Source organism: Impatiens glandulifera, chromosome 1 (genome assembly GCF_907164915.1).
Source record: "Impatiens glandulifera chromosome 1, dImpGla2.1, whole genome shotgun sequence".
NCBI lineage: Eukaryota > Viridiplantae > Streptophyta > Magnoliopsida > Ericales > Balsaminaceae > Impatiens > Impatiens glandulifera.
In genome coordinates this window covers 65,362,869-65,384,945 of record NC_061862.1, presented here as the reverse complement: position 1 = coordinate 65,384,945, position 22,077 = coordinate 65,362,869, and the positions used below count along the sequence as shown (strand labels likewise).

The 22,077-nt window shown below is 30.8% G+C and overlaps 2 protein-coding genes across 2 annotated transcripts; one reads left to right on the top strand and one right to left on the bottom strand.

The window, feature by feature from the left end:
* Positions 1 to 758: 758 nt before the first annotated feature.
* Positions 759 to 5,558, top strand: LOC124918752 (chorismate mutase 1, chloroplastic-like). The gene is made up of 6 exons (XM_047458793.1): positions 759 to 1,039; positions 2,708 to 2,930; positions 3,006 to 3,092; positions 4,243 to 4,386; positions 4,888 to 4,980; positions 5,083 to 5,558. The coding sequence occupies exons 1-6, from the start codon at positions 864 to 866 to the stop codon at positions 5,323 to 5,325; spliced, it is 966 nt and encodes a 321-aa protein (XP_047314749.1). The 5' UTR covers positions 759 to 863; the 3' UTR covers positions 5,326 to 5,558.
* A 1,539-nt stretch (positions 5,559 to 7,097) lies between these two features.
* Positions 7,098 to 15,076, bottom strand: LOC124921520. The gene is made up of 10 exons (XM_047462190.1): positions 14,760 to 15,076; positions 13,728 to 14,027; positions 11,823 to 11,912; positions 10,861 to 11,331; positions 10,478 to 10,613; positions 9,873 to 10,035; positions 9,628 to 9,756; positions 8,370 to 8,564; positions 7,576 to 7,698; positions 7,098 to 7,391 (listed from the first exon to the last, which is right to left on the bottom strand). The coding sequence occupies exons 2-10, from the start codon at positions 13,969 to 13,971 to the stop codon at positions 7,281 to 7,283; spliced, it is 1,662 nt and encodes a 553-aa protein (XP_047318146.1). The 5' UTR covers positions 13,972 to 14,027; positions 14,760 to 15,076; the 3' UTR covers positions 7,098 to 7,280.
* Positions 15,077 to 22,077: the final 7,001 nt, after the last annotated feature.

Below are 22,077 nucleotides of genomic sequence, written 5' to 3'. Positions count from 1 at the left end.
CTTTATCAATAGCATAATATAATTTATTAATCAAAATACTAAAATACCTTATATTTTAAATTATTATTATTTATTTTATTTATATATTTCAATTTATTTTAAGTATTTAAAAAAATAAAATTATTACCTTTTCAAAATCATCCCAATTATACGATTATGAGTTTATTCGGTTGTGAGTTTTTAAAAAAATCAAGAGAGAGAAAAATTAAATGATGGGCGATGATTTTGAGGAGTTAATGATTGTTTTTGGTAAAAAAATTTAAAAGGTATAGATATATATAAAATAAAAAATAATAATTTAAAATAGATAATATTTTAGTTAAGGTGATTGATAAGAAATAAATGAAGTGATGTTTTATTTTATTTTTTATGAGTTTTCTAAGGCCTTGTTTTTTTTGGGTTTTTTAAAAAACCTATCCCAAATCAATTTTCCAATCAATCACTTCTCAACAATCACATCACTCATTTCATTAACCAAAATACTAAAATACCCTCTATTTTAAATTTTTATTTTTTATTTTATTCATATATATCAATACCCTTTAAGTCTTTTTACCAAAAATAATCATCACCTCCTCAAAATCATCACCAATCATTACATTTTTCTCTCTCTAGGTTTTTTTAAAAACCCCAATCCGAACAAGGCCTAAGTGTAAAAGGAAACTCAAAATTGAGACTTGAAAAAGGGTACAAGAGAGGAAAGGTTAAGAATCGACCACAACCACCATTTGATTGTCTCTATATAATTATGCCCTTTCCTTTCCTTTTTCCAAACCCGTACAAATCATATACAGTCTACTCTGCATTCTCCTCCATTTATAAAGAAGTTTGCTTTGTTATCTTTCATTGCGTCTAATCTAATCATGGAGACGAAGTTGTTGAAGATCCATTCTCCATCTTTTCACAGGATTAACACTTTCAACTCCACCCAACCCGGATGTCTATTCCTCACCGCCGATACCATCAAACCATCTAGATTCTCTCTGCGATGTTCAATCCCGTCCAGACATCGCGTTCAATCCAATGCAATGGCTGTTGGGTAACGCTTTTTTTTCTCTTATACTGTGTATTCCCATTAGATACACTACGGTAGTATATTTTGAGGAATTGGAAGGAACGATATATAAGAAAGACTCTTTCTTGTTTCCTCGTAGTTAGTTTTGCTTATGAACTGTTCGATGATTTGCCTCAATACTAAACTTTTAACTATCTTCCTCAATTAAGTCATTTTTGTGAATATCATTGAAGAAAACTAACAAGAGATGAATAAGCCGCTCAGAATTGTGAAGAAAGATAGGCACAGCTGTGTATAAATTAGTAGATTTCAAGTTGGGTACACACAAATGATTCTTGGAAGGGCCTTGTCTGTAAATTGATATGTGTTGTGTCTTGTTTAGGATCTTTTGTATCAATATTCCTTTGTATATCTCGGTACAGGGGTTCTAAGATCAACCTCAGTGTTGCTTTGGGCTATCCTTGATTGATTTTTCGCTTCACCATGTGACCAAATTTCCCTAGATTTCTGTACAATACTTGGAAGATGGTCATCTATTGGTTGTATCATTAGCCCAATCTACATTAGTGAACTACTCTTTGATTACCCGGTCCTGGACATTTCCTGTTCTTAAAGTATTTTTGAGGTACCTCAAAATTTTGTATACCGCATTCATTATTTAATAGGGTTGTTCATATACTAGCTCACCACACTCACAAGGAACCCAATGTTGGGCCATGTGTTCAAAAGGTATATAAGTCATTAGTTGATAATATTGTGAGGATCTATTCACAAGAACTAGGGTTTCCAAGAAGGGGAGATGGACTTGCACACAAAATATGGAAAAACTTTCTTTATTTTACCCCCCATTTGGAAACACTTTCTGGAGCTGGGTTTGGTGAGAAAACGTGGATAAAGTTGACATAACTTGATCAGACATTTATTCATAATTTTAATGACGTTTTCTCTTCCAAACCCAGCTCTATAGAATGTTTCAAAATTGGTCAATTCAAGACTAATAATCTATTTATACACATTACTAATCAATAATACCAATTGTCTTAACTAACATGGCCGGGCTAACTCCATGTCAAGAAAGAACTTTTGAGGTTCAAGGTCCTGAGCATTCTTGTTTCAATTAGGAGATCGAGATTCCAAGTTTTGGTTATTGAGTTTGCAGATTTACCAAATCAAGCTCTCGGTGACTTTCATGTACACATCTTCCTCCATAAACATGTCAAGCGACAAAGCCTTGCTCTTGTGCAAGGGACTAGTGCGAGATTTTGACTATATTAACATAATTCCATTGACCTCCCGCTTATAAGAACACTTCAACATAACTGATTCGATAGAATAATTTCTGACTAATAGATTTCATTGTCAGAACTTCTACTAGACATTACAATGTATTCAAATTGTGCAATCTTGGGAAGTTTTCTTGGTAACGATATTATACAGTTGTCTTATTCACTCTGTTGAACAAAGTTGTTCTACTATGAATATTTGTTTTATGGAAATAACCTCTTATCCCACCATCAAAGCATTCGAATTATCAACTAAAATATCATATTTTCTTAACTTTATTTTTTATAATATTTTAAAATGTTAAGTATAAAAGACATTTTAAACATTTAGTCCATATCAACTTTTCATCAAACAAGCTCTTGGTCAAGTTCAATTCTGATACCAGGTCATTTGTTTGTTTATCTGCAGTTTGCCACAAAAGGAAAGAATTGATGAAAGTGAAAGCTATACTTTAAATGGGATTAGACACTCATTGATACGACAAGAGGACAGCATCATATTCAGTCTCTTAGAAAGGGCTCAATATTGTCTTAATCCAAACACATATGACCCCAATGCTTTTCTGATGGATGGATTCTATGGGTCCTTGGTTGAGTATATAATGAAAGAAACTGAGAAGCTTCATGCTCGGGTAAGTCATGATCAAAACTGATGAATAAAATTTGGTTTCAGTTTTGTAATTATTTTGTGGATTATTATTGGTCAGGTTGGGAGATACAAGAGTCCTGATGAGCATCCCTTTTTTCCACATGACATTCCCGACCCTATGCTTCCACCTTTAAAGTATCCGCAGGTAAATTATTCTGGAAAATAAGATATCAAATGTAACAGTTAGACCCTGAAAAAGAAGTACAAAAAAGAAAAGAGACATCTAAAATAGCTCTCACCCCCTAACAGTCGCCTTCAAAAGAAACGACAAAAAAAATTCAATCAAGAACCACAGTGCATTGAGTAAATAAGACTTTTGATAGAAAAAGAGTCTCAAATTACATCTAGAAGTATAAATCCCTCTAATCATGCAGTTGAAAATTTTCAGGCACTGCTAACTAACTCAGCTTCATCGATGTGATTCTTTTTTTCTTATGTGAAGTATCATTCATATTCCATTCCAATCTCTTTAGTTCATTTTACTCTTTTGATTTGTCTTCTGTTTTTCCTTTTCGCTATCTGAGATCACAGTCTTTCTGAGTTATATGAATCAATTAATTCTGTAAAATATGAGCCAAAATTTGCTCAATTATATTCTTTTATTTGAAAAAAAATCATAAAAATCTGCAGTAAACACAACCTATTACAGTATATAAATTTCAAATGTTGCACTAGACCCGAAAAAAGAGAATAAAGGAAAAATTATGCTTATTCAATAAAATAGCCATCACACCTATCAGTTTGTCATACACGAGAAACAAAAAAACAAGGACAATCTAGAATCACATCTCATCAAGTAAATAATACTTTCGTCAAAAAAAAAGTCTCATCTAGAACCACAAACCCCTCCAACATCCAATTGAAAATTTCCACACACTAAAATCTAAATCAAGTTGATCAATGCTATTCTTTGTTCTTTATGTGAATTATCTATAGTTCATATTCCATTTCAATCTCTTTCGTCCATTTTGTCTCTCATTTTACATTTTTCCTATCTGAGATCTTAGTCTTCCTGAGTTTGTTTATATTCTAACTTTCACTCTATACTTGTATTTCTCTTTTTTTTTATTGATCCTTTCATTTGTTGCACAAATATTATAATCATTTAACAAGATGCTCATCAAGTTCATTATAACAGGATTCAATAGAAGAAGTTCATCTAAAAGGTTTACTGATCTAATTACTTTTGTTGAGTTAATGTCATTCCCTGCAGCATTATGCTGAATATGTTTGCTCTAAATTCTGTACAGCAGCCAAAAGTCTATGAAGTATGAATCTTCTTCTGCTCTTAACAGGTACTTCATCCAGTAGCTCAATCCATCAATATTAACAAGAAAGTATGGGACATGTACTTTAATGACCTTCTTCCCAGATTGGTTATGGAAGGAGATGATGGTAACTGTGGATCAACCGCAGTCTGCGACACAATTTGTCTTCAGGTATCTGTTCGTGTTAGTTCTTACCCAGTAAGGTGTTTGTAAAATCCCAGACCCACCACATGCATAAAAATATATGCTACATATAGTTAGTCAAAGCAAACTGGACCTCCATTACTGGTTCATCTCATCCCCCGTTAGAACTATAGAAGTGGCTCTTGTGACACTTTGTTCTGCCACATAGTTGAGTCAGTGACCATTTTTAACGCTCCATACACACTAGGACGATAACTTCTTTATTTTTTGAGATGAGAGTTTTTTTTCCTGGAGGAGGCTGAACAGCATCCCACCGCTAGGACCCCCACTTCAGCCAACATGCTATGAAGATAACTATTAACCACCCATTAGTAGCTTACTTATGGGATATTCCATATAGAAATACCTGGATAAAAAAATCTAGATCCAAATAGAATAGTTTTTTTAGCATATTTCCAAATAGAATATCTTTTTAGCATATTTCCAAATGGTCAGTTTAATGGAATTAATGACTGTTATTCTTCACAGACCCTTTCCAAGAGAATTCACTATGGAAAATTCGTAGCAGAGGCAAAGTTTAGAGCTTCACCCGATGACTATACAGCTGCAATAAGAGCACAAGTAAGTGTACATACATACATCTCTTTTCATGGCTGCTGCCACTTCTCTCAGTGGCTGAAAGAATAAGACGTTCAAAATGTGGGTACTTTGAAAAATTTCCAGGACCGAAAATGGTTGATGGATTTACTTACTTATACAATGGTTGAAGAAGCAATAAAGAGAAGAGTGGAGATAAAAGCAAAAAATTATGGTAAAGAAGTAGGGATTAATGTAGGAGATGATGATGATGCAGAAAATCCCAGTTGCAAAATAATGCCAAACTTGGTTGGTGATTTATATGGGGATTGGATCATGCCATTGACAAAGGAAGTTCAAATTGAGTATTTATTAAGACGGCTGGATTGATGAAAGCCATTATACCTGTTTGAGCTAATACATTAATAACTTCTTGAAAGGGATACTAAGTACTCCTTGTACTTCCAACTCAAATTTGATAGATTTGCTTATAGGGAACTATGTTTGATATTATTATTATTATTTCTTCCAAACTCCCATGTAAATGAGCGCACTATTGACGAAATGCAACTCGTTTTCATATTTCATTCGATATAAATGACACATGTTTGATAAACAAGCCAGGGATGAAACAGAAGTTTTATATGGGATCTTGTTTTCCCAATAAAATACAAGCCTTATGAGAATTTGGTAGTGATTTCAGACTCGTTTGTTTCCAACCCACGCTGTCTCCTTTCTTATCCGAATATGGTCTAGAAAATAGCTTCTGATCTTGATTTTTTGTATTAGGGTTTTCAATTTTCATCCTTTGAACCATATATAGAATTGGGACTATGGCCATCTCTTTCTTTCACTTGGTATATGATAATCTTTCCGTCTTGTATTTTTGCAAAACTAATGTTCCATGTCCAAGTTAATTTTTATTTTGTTCTTGAATGAATTAAAGAACAATGTGACATGTCATTGTGTCACTGCCAAGTCAACATGCAACGTGACATGTCATCGTGTCCCTGCCAAGTCAACACAGTCGTACGATGACATGTCACTGCCAAGTCAACATGCATCGTGACATGTCATCGTGTCCCTGCCAAGTCAACACAGTCGTACGATGACATGTCACTGCCAAGTCAACATGCAACGTGACATGTCATCGTATCACTGCCAAGTCAACACACAGTCAATAATGAAGTTAAAAAGATGAAGATTCCAATTGTGTGTTAGAGATAATTGTATAAGTTAGTTATCTACATATTCTTTAATAAATAATTGAATTTAACCTAAATACAAAATTGATTTCAGAGGCCCAAAGCGTTCTTCTTGCCTCTATCCATTACAGAAAATTATTTTTCTTCATTCTTACTGTGTCATATGCAAAATCTATTTGAGCCTTTTTTTTATGAGATTTTTATCAACTTATTCCATTCCTATGCTATCCGAACCGAATTTTCCATTTTGGGGGAAATTTTAATCCGGTTTCATCGGGATGAATTAAAGATGTTATTTGCATACTACCGTTTGCAACGCTGAGAACACCACCATCACAAACATAACAACGTTTAAACTTATATTTTACAATGTCACAAATAATTATATTTCATATTTTTTTATATTTAAAAAAGATATATTATGAATTTAGGATATATATATATAATAAATTATTTTAGTTAAAATATTTTTTTATATGAATAAAATAAAATAATTTTTATACAGAAATTCCTCTCTCAATCACTATGTTTACATTATAAAGAATCTCCAAATTAATTTTTTTATAAAGAACAATATATAAGTTCATTCCCGTTCCAATCCATTCTCACTCTAATCCCTATATCAACTTAACAAAAAAAAAAATATTAAAGAACTAATTTAGCTTTCACACATTGTACTCTAAAAGTTCAATTACAAAGTTACTAATTCATATATTTTATTTTATCAATTTTTAAAAATAATTATTATTACAAAATATCAACTTTTTAAAAGAACTAAAATATAAAAAACAAAAAAAGGATAACAGTATGATAGTTTAAGCTTTGAACACTTGGCCAACAAAGTCAGATGACTAATTTGCATCTGATCAGTTATAATAAAGAATGACACAAGGAATAAATACATCAGCCAATTAAGCTTTTTATTTTTTATCTTTTTATTTTTATAAGTTAAAAAAATATTGTAAAACAAAGAAATAAATATTTATTCAATCTGTACAATAATATTATGGTGGTATATATGGTCTTCTTTATGGTTAGATGTTGGAGTTGCAAAACAATTTAATCATATCATCAATAAATAAAACAAACACCTTTTCAATATTCTCTTCATTTGTTCACTCCCCCAAATCAATCATTCAATTAATCCTCATTAGTCATAATGGTAGGGACATCGCCACGATTAACAAAATCAATCTTGTTCAATCTAGCGCAACATAGCACAGTCTCCGGCAGCTCTTCCGGTTTTTGCGCCTGTTAATCCATATCACGATCATCATTAACTTTCTCTTAATTCTTATAGTAGTAGTTAAGAATTACAAACAATTGAGAAAGTGTTTTCAAATGGGGTCGATTCCTTAACTTTCTCTAGCTGTTTATGTGACTTGTTTTTGCAAAAAGTTTAATTACTTGAAAGAAAGTGGCAAAACTAAAGAACCTGTATAGTTAAAGCCAGATCAAGAACACCATTCTTCAAACGTTCTCTGAATGCCTCAAGTCCTTTCCTTGCTATGTAACCAAATCGATGAATGTCCAAGTCGATTTCAAAGTAGTTAGGACCCTGTAAAACCAAAAGAAGATGATAATCGAACCTAACTTGTCCAAGTCTCTTGTCATTATTAAACTATCCATAGCGAGTGATAAAGGAAAACTTCTAATTCAAGTAAACACGGATTCATATATATATGAAAATGTTATGGTAAAAGCCACAATGATGAAGAAACAACTAGCATTGCGAGTGTTTAGTTATGTACTGTGATCCAGATCCCAATTAAGAAACTAAACCGACATACTTAGTTTCCAATCGTTTATATATTCAGAAATGCATCCATATACAAAACATAAACAATAACTGTTTTCAAATGGAGCCACTGCATATGGAAAAAAGAAGAAAAATAACATGAACCACCTTTCAAATGTCAGATATATAAATAATTATTAGAGTTATAGATAAACTCAATAATTATTTTATTTTAGATAAATATTATTTGAATGATTTAATTCCTAGTTAGATTAGGATTTGATTCCATATTTACAAATACTATATATATTAATCAAACTCAACTAAACTAAACTCAATCAAATACAATTCAATAAAGTCTTTTGCTTCTCTTCTTCGCAGCCTCTAACGGATGTCATTATCTTAATTTCTATAATCTCATTCCTTCTATACAATTTTTCTTCAAAGCACTTACCAGAGCAAATAAGTTATAGACAAATACACTCATTCACCTGATAGAATTCATGTTGGGGCCTTGAAAGGACTGGTTTCTCATTGTAAGCATGTATAAGCTTCCTTTCAGTAGAACTTGTGACCAGATCATCAGGATTGACCACTCCCACCATAATTTTTAACCTTTCTCTAAAAGGAACTGAGGTTTCTTTTGCAAACCCTTTGACCTTCTCCATATCATCGTTGACAAGTCTCTGTAGCATAAATCATCACAGCTTTCAGTTTTAAAAATCTGACATTGCTGATCAGAAATGAATTATAGTACATACAAAATGTAATTAGAAATAATGATGCAACTTTGAATGAAACTTATTCATAGTTGATAAATGATAACCAGTATTCCTACATAGTTTTAAAATGCAAGTCCTTACCTACTGTAAGAATAGAAACGAATAAGACATCTATTTTCCCCTTTTGAACACCTAACAAGTCACCACAAAAGAAAATAAGGAAAAGAATGGCTTAACCTAATGAAGAACTCTAATAAGGTCTTGTTGAGTTTCAATTTCTGTTTTATTTCTTGTTTTATAGTAAAAAACTATAAGCTATTTTATACATAAGTAATCTCCTTTTCTCTTTGAGAACATGCTTTTTTTTTTTTTCCAAGAGTGGACTAAAACAACATCTCACCTCACCATGACCACAACTTTAAGGTGCTTTCATGGATTAACATAGCTTCTTAGTTCAAGACTTGTTACCACTTGAGCTACCATATGTGGAGTAATCCCTGGTTTTAGGGATTGGATATCTCTAAATTAGGTATTGATTATCACCTACTTACCTGTAAATAATCACTCATCAATTACACATTAACCTAACTAATTATGGTAGACAATCAATTATAATAATCCTAGATTAATATTTTCAACACTCTCCTCAAGCAAGAATCATGAATTATCGAGCAGAAATTTATGATTTTTGTTCTATACTGAAAAATTATAAGCTCTCTGTATACACAAAAGTCATCCTGATTTTGGGATTGAATATCTATAAATAGGTACTTGTATTAATCTAATTATGGTATAAATTACACTTTATAGCCTAGACTGATATTTTCTACAGGTTTCACCTTCCCTTATACAACCCCTCTTCACTAATATTCATAGGTTATATGAAATTTGTTCCATCGTGAGCCTACGAAATAATTTGGGCATTTAGGACGATAAAATGTAAACATGCAAGGAAAAGTATAATGTTTCTCTAGGCGAGAAGTAAATTTCTCACAGACCAATTGTACTACTTCAATGGTTAACTTACTTTGATGCTTTCTAGAAACTGGGGAGAGATGTCATTCTCATATCCCTCATCTAGCCTGAAGTACAGTACAAGGCTTAAACCCTGGCCATCAGAATCACCCAGGAACATAGGTGGAGCATATGTAGGCAACTGTCAAAATGCAATTTTTAAGTAATATAAATTACAGGAAACATTTGAAAATTGTACACAATTATATCATTTTAACAATAAAATATGGAGTCTGCAAACAAGAGCTTAGATTATACCTGAATATTGACAATAAGGAAAGAAGGCAAGTCTCCGTCTGCTTTCTCAGAAGGAAGCTCAAGGTGTTTGGCAATATGATTAACCTTTTTTGGGCACTCAAATAAATCTACACCAATTGGAGTATATGGACTGAATTCTGGAGCAGGGGATTTCTTCTTATCACTGCAAAACCAATTGTCGAACCAATATGTTAGCACAACTTATCCCTTAATCAGAATAATTAAGTGCTTATTTAAATTAAATTCATATGATAAATATTATTTAAAATCATTTAATTATTTGGATTCAACTCAAATTAAACTAGAGAAGCTATGAACTTGCATCATAATATACAATAAGTGCATAAAAAAGACAACTTTAACCCTTAATAATTAATCAAATTATATACTATAAGAATATAATAGTCTTGAACTACTTTCTAAACATTAACTCTACATTTTATAAATCAATTTATTAATTTAAGTACTTAAAATTTACATATTTTTATTTGATGTATTTAACATTTACCCGTCAGACACAAAATCAAGTATTCAACCTTTAATTTTATAAACGCATCCTAAATTATTGGTGAGTAGCAGGTACACAAGGAAAACTAGCATATTACCTGAAATAATTAATGCCACGAAGTGTAAATTTTGAAGGTGCAATCTCAGACCAACACCCTGGAGTTGGCTTTCCTTCCTCACAATGGGGAACTAAAAGTCCTGCTTTGGGACGATATAAGAATTTCTTTGGTGTACCTGCACGGTTTTAAAGATTACACGAAATTGCAATGAAAGGCCTACCATTCTTGCTAGTGCTGACAGCTCTTCACACACTTGATGCAGTTCTCCTTTAAAGATCAAAATAGTTTCAGTTTTGATATTTATGAGAAACATTTCACAAATGAGTGTCTAATGATAGACGACTTTTAGCAAATTCTCATTAAGCAATTAAGATAATCAAAACACGTCCTATTAGGCAGAGATTGAAGTATAATACACTTACGGTTTGAATTGTCACCATCAACAGATGTTCTCTGGATAGAAAGTCTGATAACTGTTGATTTTCGCCTCTGAGATTGCTGAACAGAGTTTGGTACATTTAAATTGTCATTGAAACTTAGAGAAGGAAGTAGACGAGGTAAACCAGATTTCCGAATAATGTCTTCAGTTTTCTCTTCGAATTCATGTCTGTCTACTCTTATACAATTAAAACTTCCATGAGTACGGTCCAAATTGTTGTTCCGTATTGTATTAAGTTCGTCAGGCATTCCAAGCTTTCCAAGATCACTTAAAATTGCAAATCTATTTGCATCGTTAATTCCATCTTTGCCTAAAAGTTTCGGTGTCTTACAACCACTTCCATCTATTTTCACATATCTTTCATGGTATTCCTTGTATTGGACTGTGTTTTCAACAAAGCATGATGAGGTCTCATACTGAACCATTTGGCCACTTGAAAGGTTAGAAAAAATATCTGCATGAGAAAATGTGAAAGGCGTAACAAATATGTGGTAGCTACATAATAGACATTTTGGTTATCTTTGATAATGAAACAGCTGATCATGATGGTTCCAAACAAAGGAAAAGACTCTAACATAGTGAGCCCATTTGAAACACTTTGTTTCTGGATCTGAATCCACATCTAGATGGAAAATCGTCAATAAATTTCTTTGGAAATATAGCACATTTGGATGTGGTTCTAGATGAAATCACGTTTAGAAACAGAACTTAGTCAAAGACAAAATTCAATAACTTAGTGACGCTTTTTCATCTGGATCAGATCCAGTGTTTCCAAATTGGTTAGTAAGACTTCATTATGGCTCTATCTAACATATGGAATCCTAGAGAGCACAACACATCTTATTAAATCTATTGTTTAATATTGAGACGTGATTCTATCACTTCTATAATGATAATTCTAGATTTGCACAAAGAAAATACATTACAACAATATTCTTCCATTACCTCCGTCATGCACGCTACTGTAGTCATCATCATCCGAGTCAGATTCTGGTAAGCTAACAGAATCAAACCATGTTTCCTCTTGACACATTACTGCATGCAAGATTATTTAGAATAAGTTGTTTGTTCAACATTTCCTGGTTGAATGCACAACTTCTAGTAGCGGCATCCAAGACAATTAGCACGTGAAATAACACAAATTAATCATTTTACTTTTCTTGGGTCAAAAACACAAACTAATATGAAGCCTATGCATTTGGAATCAGTTTTGATGATCATCATTCAAGATAATGTAAATTACAAGCACATAATATGGTATAACTTACAATCATAACATATTGAAGCTGGGACAATTCACTATGTTGCTTTCAATCACATGATAGAACACAGAAAGCCACTTAAACAAACCACAATGAAGCTCTTTGTTTTTTTTTTTTTTTCAGAAAATGCTTATTGTCTAGCTATTAAAAAAATCAATATTATAATAGCTATTTAAAAACCAAGCACTATAAAAGTATAACTGAAAATATCTTTTGTGACTAATTCAATAAAGCTACTATATGGAGTTCCTATCACTTTTAGCATTTCATGGTTACATACATGTCATAACACATTTTTTTTTTTGTCAATTAATGAAAAGATGACATTCTTTAAAATAATAATAGTAGTAATAAAGAGAGCACAAATTAACGTTGGAGATTAAAAGGGAAACTGACTGATTCTAATAACCTGAATCGGTGTTAAAAGGAACACTCTTAATATTGTTGGGACCCTTAGCAATGTAAGGTTATAAATATAGAAAATAGCAAGTATTAGTCTAGGCTTGGGTGTAGAGAACTATACCTTGTAATGAATATTAAGATTGTTGAATATTGTAATGAATGGTGAAAATTCTTTAATGGATAAACTTCTGGCCTCTCACCTCTAGTTCTTCTGCATTTTCTCCCCTTCTTTTCCCTAAATCTATCTTGAATTGTGTCATGAGAGATCAAGAGATGTATAGACTTAGTCTAGGCTAGGGTGTAGAGAATTATATTGTAAGACATAACAAGCGGAGGACCAGTTGGCCTATTTTAGTAGATTCCTTTAAAGTTGTTAAATGACCTACCATAAGTTGTTATGGCCAGGCTCTTTAGGAGGAGGAGCCACTACTCATTCGTTATGAAATGAATAGTTTGGAATCAATATCCTCCTCCCTATCAATCTAAGGTGTCCCTCCCCTTTGTTCTTTGTGTCCCAGTCTCTCTTTTTGTTGTGTGCTAGTTACATTCTATAAGGCATATGGGCTATTTAATGGTTGTATTCTATAAGGCCCAGAACAAGACTATTTAAGAGTAGTATATAATGGGTAGATTAGGTTAGGTTAGATTATGTTGAATTTGTAGCTGAAAGGCATTCTTATTTCTCATCTATTTCATATTCAGTCTAAGCTTCTCATATATTCCTTAATTCTTACTTGTTACAAATTGTTAACAGTGTCCCCACATTCATGGATTAAAATACTAACTGATCATAATCTCTCTGCTGAAAAGCCTTTTACTTCTTGAGACAATTTTGTGGAAGTTCTAGACACCAAAATTTTAGGTTTGTTGCTCCTCATCCCGATACCACACACACAGATTGCAATGATTCTAGGCCATGTTGCAGATCCTTGTTTACATGTCATACCAATAAATTGTCTTTAGCTTTGCAATGAAGATTACCAAGGACCTCATTTTTACCATCTAAATACCACCTCAAAAAAAAATACAATATTCTGTCCAAAAAGGATATTAAGCATAATCAAAGTTCGGCATCTCCTGCATGTCTAGGACTTATCCCTTAAATTTCTCAACCAAATATTCCACCTTTTTAAGTAGTACCTATACATGAATGCTGTGATGTGGCAAGTAAGGAAATAAGTTTTACCATTTCTATCAATCTGACTATGGTGCCACTCCATCTGGGTGATTTGGTAAGTTGAGGAAACCTCAGATCCGCTGCAGGTAGTGGTTGTCTGAACATATTCACTAACCGCAACAAGTTCACCATTATTTTTCCTGATTCCATCAACTGCAGACTTGGAAATCTTTTTATGGCTTTTCCTTATCCGATGGAGACGCTTTTTCTGTGGTTTAATTGCGTGAGATGGAGTTGATATGCAAGTTCCCATTTTTTCAATTTATTAACCCAGCACTCTTCAGCAATTCTTTTTTCATGTAAGAGCATCTGCAAAAAGAGTTCTTGATTCAAAAGGCTGGAAAAAAACATCTGCTATGAATCAAGAAATAATCATTGCATTAAAGCAACCAACAGCAAGCCATATATGGGAAAATTTTCACAATCTGAAAAGAGCCAAGGTCATAAATTTCATTCCATAGTCCAAGAAAATAAACAAAATTACTAGCTTTTGTCTTCAATAACTGAATTTTGATCAACTCTCTCTAATTGGTAATGAGGAAACATGAATTCTGATCCTTACAAGTAACAGCCCTAGGTTCCATGATTAGTAGAATATGATAATTTAATTAATTTACTTCCAAACTTCAATCAATAAAGTTATTAGTTAAAAGAAAAGCCAACAACTGTCACTTTTTTCTTGAATCTATGTCCTTTATGAGATTATCATACTTTACTTGACCTAATTAAGGGGAAAAAAATCCATAAAGAGAGTGAAATAACAGAAGAAAGGGAAACGCCATTTCTATTCAAAGCTCAAAGAGCAAATGTTCATCGCTAAAATCAAAATAAAACCACAATAGCTGAGTAAACAATAACAGTTAAAGAAGGCACCAACAGATAGGTAAATGATATTACCATTGCATGTTACAGTACACAATACATTTTACAAGAGAAAACGTAAAGCTCGAGTTTTGCAAGATGATCATCGCATTCGCACGCATTGATTAGTATTATTATTATTAGGCATGTAAAATAAAATAAAAAATAAAAAAGATTTACCGAATTGTATAAGGTACATTGGCGATATGAAAAGGATAAAAAGGAAGATGAAGAAAATGAGTGATTGAATCCGTCTCCCCTCCCTCCCTATCGTATCGTAGAAGTGACGGTGATCAAACGATATTCGAGGGGAGAGATAAACGAGATCTGCAAATTACAAAATGCGTAACCTTACTGTAATCCTGTCCTATTGGAAACAGATTTATTTTTCTATTTCTAATAGGACAGATGGAGAAAACGAGAAGAAGAAGAAGATGAAGATGAAGAAGAAAGAATAGCTTTTCTCTCATCCAATCCAATCGGGGGAGGGAGAAAGAGAGAATTGCTCCCTCCAAAATTCCTTGTGTTAGCTTGAATCAATTTTTCAAACTGATGGCTTCAAAATAATTCATAAAACCGAATCTAACTTCTATTTTCGTCCTAGATTTTGTGGAATTTTTTTAAGTTTAATCATTTATTTTAAAATTATTAGAGTATATTTATAAATAAGATAGGTTAATTATTTATTTTTATATTTTTTCTAACTTTTTTCATACATTAAGCACCATCTAGATAAACAAACAACTCCTCTTGATTATAAATGAAAATCCTATTGGGTTGTAGTGTGTATTTTGGGCCAAAAGTTTGCGAATATTCTTGAGAACTAGATTATTTATTATTTAGGGATGACAATGGTTACAAGTGAAGTACTTAATCTTGAACCTAAACTCGATGAGTATTTCTATTTATATTCTCATTCTCGATTCGTCGAGTACTCATTACCTGATTAAAAAACTAATAAGATTATATAGATTGAAAAAAAAAGAAACATAATTTTAATAAATAATTTTAAAATTAGTAACAACTAAATGTTAAAAATATAAATAAAAATATTACTTACTTATATACTTATTTTGTACTTGAAGAAGATAAATAAGAATAAAAAAATAGAATGAAAATTGGAAAAAAAAAATTAGAGATTGAATATGAAAAATGATGAGAGAATATTTTGTTATTAAAATAAAAGTTGCAGTTTAAATTTATGTAAAGAAATATTTTTTTGGGAATATAAAAAATTTAAAGTTTGGGTGTAGTATATATTTATGACAATATTTAAAGTGAAGTATGAACAAAATTAAATTAAATGATATATTTATTATATATTTGTAATTATAAAGTATTTGAAAAGTCACAAATTAAATTTTAATAAAAAAAATAATTTTAATATTAATATAGTTAGAAATCGAGTTTGAGTTTCGCACCTTCTCAATTCCCTACTCCTGTATCTAGTAGGTATCCTCTTCTGCTCTTCATGACCTAACCCGACCATCGGTTACCAGGCATGAACGGATTCATAAGATGAGATATAGTACTCTCTCTTATGAGCACAATGTAATTTTTTATTTTTTACTTTACTCTTAGTTATTTATATTTTCTTTATTCTCTTTTGTTTGAATATACATATATTTTTTTATTTATAATTTATATTTAAAATTTTAACTGAAATTAAAGTTTATTAAGGTATAATATTTAAACATATTTAAATAAAATATAGTTATTAACTAAGATTTAAAATTTAAAAATAAATAGTTTAAATAGTTTTTTTCCATATATATATATATATATTTATAAAAAACTCTGTATGATTGAGATAAACAAAATAATTATTATGTATCTCCTTTATGATTGAGATAAACAAAATAATTATTATGTAATATTTAGTCTATTTATTTATAAATTTGAAATGGTTGATTTTTTTATTATTATTATCTTTATAATTTATTTTCTATCATAGTTTATGAAATTGTCATTTTTTATATTAATTGTGTTCATGTGATGTGTATTTTCGAGTATTATCTAAGTTTTTGTTGTACAAAATTAATTGCATTTCAAAACATATAATTAAAAATATTGAATCTTGAATTTCAAAATCTCCAGAACTAACATTTTGATCCAAACATATCGTAATTGTCGTGTTGTTCAATCCATGTACATTACTTATTTTAATTTATTTCATCTTTATTATTATATAGATTAATTAGGCTGATATCATTAGGTGAGTAGAGAATAAATTTTGAATCTATATAGAACAACACACTTAAAATTAAGAATTTATTTAAAAAAATATTGTTGAAGCTAATTTTCTGTATAATTTACCATTTTATAATAAAAGTTTCTATCACATTATATTAATATAAAAAATGGGAGGATCTTATTAGGGTTCAGTCCGACTAAGCCTATATTTTATTTTATTTTTTTACGGTAGAAATGTGACATTAGTTACAGTCACAATTTCTTAAAAAAATCAATATAATTTACTGTTTGTTTATCTAATTATTAAAAAATGATAAAACTTAATTTTATCCACTCGTTTTAACCAAAAATATTTCGTTAGTTTTTTAAGACTATTTTTTTTCAAACTCACTCCAACTATAAATTCTAGGTCCGTCACTGCATATGAGTACCCATTGTCATCCTTAAGATTATATTCTACGGCTATAAATTCAACATTCTTTTTGTTAATCTTAGTTTTGCACATGAATACATGTGCAAATTTGGGCATAGTCTTGATAGGCTTGTCATTATTATCATTGTTACTGTCCCAAATTTTTGTAACGGGCTATTTGTATATTTTTACACCATAATTCTATAATTTTAAAATAATCTCAAGTGAACAAATTATTTTAAAATATATATTTATGAGTATCTTGCACAAGATTAAATTAATTATTAAAAATAAAAACACACACGACAAATTAAATAAAATTATTTTTTGAAATAAAATAAATAAATAAAAAATTCAGATCTTATTCTATCAATTTTTTTTATTCAAGTGATTGAGCACAATCAAAGATGAACCCTAGCCCAAGGTAAGTTTCGTTTTCAAATTAAAATACAACTAAGACTGGACTGTATATTGGTCTATTGGATTAGATCTAAAAGTGGAAAGTAATTAATAATCTTTCATTATGCATGCACAAACAAAAAACACTAATTCAAACAAAGTTGAACCTCTTCATTTCTTCTTCTTGGATAAATGAAAGGAAGCATCTTTCCTAACCCACAAAGATAAATTAATATGAACAAGTTCACGATTTGTTGCGGAGTTTAGTTTAGGTTAGGTTTCTTGACTATTATTCTTGTATAATCCCAAAATTAATTTGGATCCATCCAATGTTTTGACCATACATAGAAAGAGCATTGCAAATAATTTCCATTGATTTATGACTACAATTATTATTATTGAAAGAATGCAACAATTTCATTAATTATTTGTCATCGTTTTAGTTATTATTCTTTATTGTGTTAATGTTTGATTATTCTTATAATACTGTTCGAAAATATTTTATCAATATTTAATCAACCAATGAAATAACATATTATAAAGAAATACGAACATTAGTGCGTAAACTCTTTCATTAAGATTAAAAATAATGACCATTTAAATTATATATTATATCACTTATAATGTATTACATAATATTTTTACAAGTTCAGTTGCAAGCCTAATTGGCCGGACACCTCCAACACATTGCAAACCATTTCCATTGATTCTATAATTACAATTAGGGTGTGTTTAGATGAGTGAAATTGGAATTGGTATTGATATTGATATTGGAATTCCAATTCCAACAAAAAATTGACATTGAATTATAATTTTTATGTTTGGAAAACTATATAATTGTAATTCAATTTCAATTCCTATGTTTGAAAAAAACAAATAATAAAAATAAATTTGAATATATATTATTTATATTATTAAGATATTTATTTGACACAACCTATTAAGATAGTTCAAGTATAAGAGTTTTTGTTTAAAGGTCAATTCTCATGAAGAAAGAAAATATCGGTTCGACATGTTAATTTATTAAATTATAAAAAAATTGTTTGGTATATTAATTTCCTAAATTAAAAAATAAAAATACCGTTTCGACATTTAACTTATAGATTTAAAAAAATATTAGTTCGAAATGTTAACTTGATAAATTTAAAAATTAATATATTGGTTCGATATTTTAACTTTTTAAGTTAAAAAGGTTATCGGTTTAACACGTTAACCGTGTTGTAAATGATTAAATAATAATATATTTTTGTTTAGAAAACATATAATTATTCCTTTGGAATTATATTTTTTGAATTAAAAAAAATGGAATTGAGAATTATAAAATATTGTTTGAATTCATTGAAATTTATTTCCAATTATAATTATTAATTTTAAACACTCTACCAAACTTAGGAATTATAATTGAACTCCCCATTCTAACCCTTGGGGAAATCCCTTTCGTAGCTTAGCACGTGTTTGGTGGACATGTGGCAATACCAAGAGACCTAGGGTGGCTTGAGATTCGATGGCTTCAACCTTAGTTTGCGTGCCAAACATCTTTATAAAATAAAACATTATTTTTAAAAGATTTTGATAGTACCTGTCAATTTTTAAAATTAATTATGTAAAAATAATTTATTTTATTCAAATTTTAATAATCTGGGGATGTCAATTTGATTTGAAATCCTGGTTTTAAATTAATTAAACATAATTAATTTAAGAAAGATTATTTATTTGAAGACAGAGTCACCAATTGATTTTAAAAAAATCAATAAAATATGTGTACATTTACAAACGTATTTTGCACTAGAGTTTTTTTGGTTCGAAGTTTGGTGATACACGGGAAATGGTTTTCGTGCTTCATTCTCTGTATCCGTTCGAAAACGGTCTCTACTTATAAAGTTGACTTTTGAAAATTGGTTGTATAACGTTTAAGTTTTAACCAATTATTCTTTCAGTCCTAGACATTCTTCTAGGTTTAGCGTTATTTAAAGTATTGAAATATCAATATTTAAATGTTGGTACCTATTACGGATGATAACTATGATGGAAATACCTGAAGAATATTAGGCATTTTCTAAAGGTATTAGGGTTTAGAAATAAACACCAATCAAGCCGTTGTTGGAATATTTTTGTGAAAACATCCCAAAATATTTAAAATGCATTTTCTAATTTTTCAGGAATTTTAGAAAATGATTTGAGTTTCCAAAATTACAAAACTAATTTTGAAAAGGTGGAACCAAACAGGCCTTAGGACCGGAATCCTAAGGCTTGGGTCCAATTTTATCGGTCGGGGTCCAAAGATCCTCGGTCTAAACTTGGGAGCCCTTGGTCTATGTACCGAAGTCTCTTGATTGGGGTTCTAAAGACTCTTGGTCCTTGGCTAATCTTACCGGTCTAGGTGTAAAAACCTATCAGTCATAGTCTATCCTTGAACTAGGTTTCTCGATCTTGGACCTAGGAACTCTCGGTCCCAAGTCAGACCTCTCGGTCCTAGGTTCGAATTTTATCGGTCCTATGTGAGAATCATCAGTCCTATCTCAAGAACACTAGTCCTAGGTCTCGGTCCTTACTCAAGAACATCGATCCTAGGTCAATTTTCTCGATCCGGACCGAGAATTCTCGGTCGGATCTCTCGGTCCTAGACTCACAAGTCTCGATCCTCAAGAACACAAGATTTTTTTTTAAATTCATTTTTAGCCATTCTTTGATCTAAGAGATTGGGTAGCTTCACAAAGCTCCCCAAAACATGTTTTTTGAGAAAATAACTTAATACAATTTCATTAAGAACCCAAAAGTGAGAGAAATGGTCAATTATCAAAGTTAGACAAACTCTAACTTTGATTAAAAGAATCAAACGACCCTAAAGTATCTAATTAGAAAAAAATAGAGATTATAGACAACTAAAGCATACCAATCATACTAAACATTCTTGTTGAATGTAGTCAATATCATTTCCGCTACTTTCGGATCCCAGTCTGCTGCTCTCGCAACCCGCCTACTTTTTCTAATCACATGTTTGGCTTTATACTTCTTTATTGGTGATTGAATTGTTGCATTTGATGATTATTGTTTGTAAGTATTGACTTCATTCCCTTGGATTAATTTTTCTTTAGAGGAGCCAACACCAATCTGATAAAATGAATTATGTTTCAATATTTTAGAAATTTCACAATTACCTTCACATTCCTTTGCTTCGTTTTTATCTGACTTGCTTTGATCTACTTTTAAAGTTTCATCTTCACTATCATCCACTTCATTCTTATCAATTTATTCCTTTGATTCTTCCACTTTTCCTTCCTCTGACTCTTCATCTTCTTTTTTCTCTAATTTTTCATCTTTCATTTCCTTTGATTCTTCATCATTTCTATCATCTGCATCTCTATCTTTAGCTTCCTCATTCTAATTGTCTGATTCTTCAGTTTCAGCTTCCTTATTTTGCTTCTAAACTTTTAGCTTTTCCTTCAGTTCTTCAATTTCTTTTTCACATTTATTATTGGGATGTTCAAAAATATTGCAGAACGTACATCTGTTTGGCCTCCATTCATACGTAATATCTATGTTTGTGTGTTTGCCTCTTCTATGTACTACCATCATCTTTGTTGGTAAAGTTCTTCTAGGATGCACTTCAATACTTATCCTAGCATATGTGATGTGTTCGCTTTCATCCGTTATTGGGTCCATATATAATGGTTTCCCCAAGAGACTAGTGAAATGACTAAGTGCTTCTACGTTATACATATGAGCTTGAATGTTCCTTAGTTTGAACCAAATTTGAGCTGTTTCCTTCGGTTTGCTAAGTAGGTTCATACCTTCGGACTATTTTTCCAGTTTCATATAGTTTGACCCAACATATGCGTGTCCAAGATTCAAAATATTTTCCAGATTTGTTCCCTACTTGAATTTCAAAAAATATAGATCATGGATATTTGCTGATACATTTTCCAGTCTCATATGCTCCCATTGTTTTAGCAAAAACATCCTTAGTGACGGAGAAAGATACACGATTCATACCTATGTAGTTCCCTAAAACTACATTTTTCCATTCTTTAATGCATTTTCCCTCCACTTCAACAGGCAATTTAAACTCAAAAACATGTTAATCATCATCTCAAGGTATGGATCGACCTAGATGATGATCAATTTGTTCAAAACAGTTTATGATCAAATTTTGGATTTTTGATTTAAAAGTTGTTTTTAAGTGAAAGGAACTATCCAATAACTTCCTTATAACACATATACTTGATTGGTACAGAACAAGAGCACTAGTAGTTCGTTTTGACCAATTCAAAAAATAAAAAATTCATTTTATTTTGAAAATTTTGATTTTGATCAAACATGATCGGGATGGATTAAACATGATCCTAATGATTGCCCAACATCATTACAATCATGTTGGGAAACTTTTTGGGCTGTGATTCGATTGAATTAACCCAAGAACAACAAACTCATTTTTTTGATTTTGAAAATTTAAATTTGGATTTTTGTTTATTAGATCGATTCATCGATTCTATC

Excerpts from the sequence above, each read along its gene's own strand:
- LOC124921520 (XM_047462190.1), bottom strand. The coding sequence starts at position 13,971 with ATGGGAACTTGCATATCAACTCCATCTCACGCAATTAAACCACAGAAA. Across the intron at positions 10,614-10,860 it reads TGATGGTGACAATTCAAACC|GTACACCAAAGAAATTCTTA; the intron begins GTAAGTGTATTA and ends AAAACCGTGCAG. Across the intron at positions 7,392-7,575 it reads ATCTGGCTTTAACTATACAG|GCGCAAAAACCGGAAGAGCT; the intron begins GTTCTTTAGTTT and ends ATGGATTAACAG.
- LOC124918752 (XM_047458793.1), top strand. The coding sequence starts at position 864 with ATGGAGACGAAGTTGTTGAAGATCCATTCTCCATCTTTTCACAGGATT. Across the intron at positions 3,093-4,242 it reads CACCTTTAAAGTATCCGCAG|GTACTTCATCCAGTAGCTCA; the intron begins GTAAATTATTCT and ends TGCTCTTAACAG. Across the intron at positions 4,387-4,887 it reads GCGACACAATTTGTCTTCAG|ACCCTTTCCAAGAGAATTCA; the intron begins GTATCTGTTCGT and ends TATTCTTCACAG.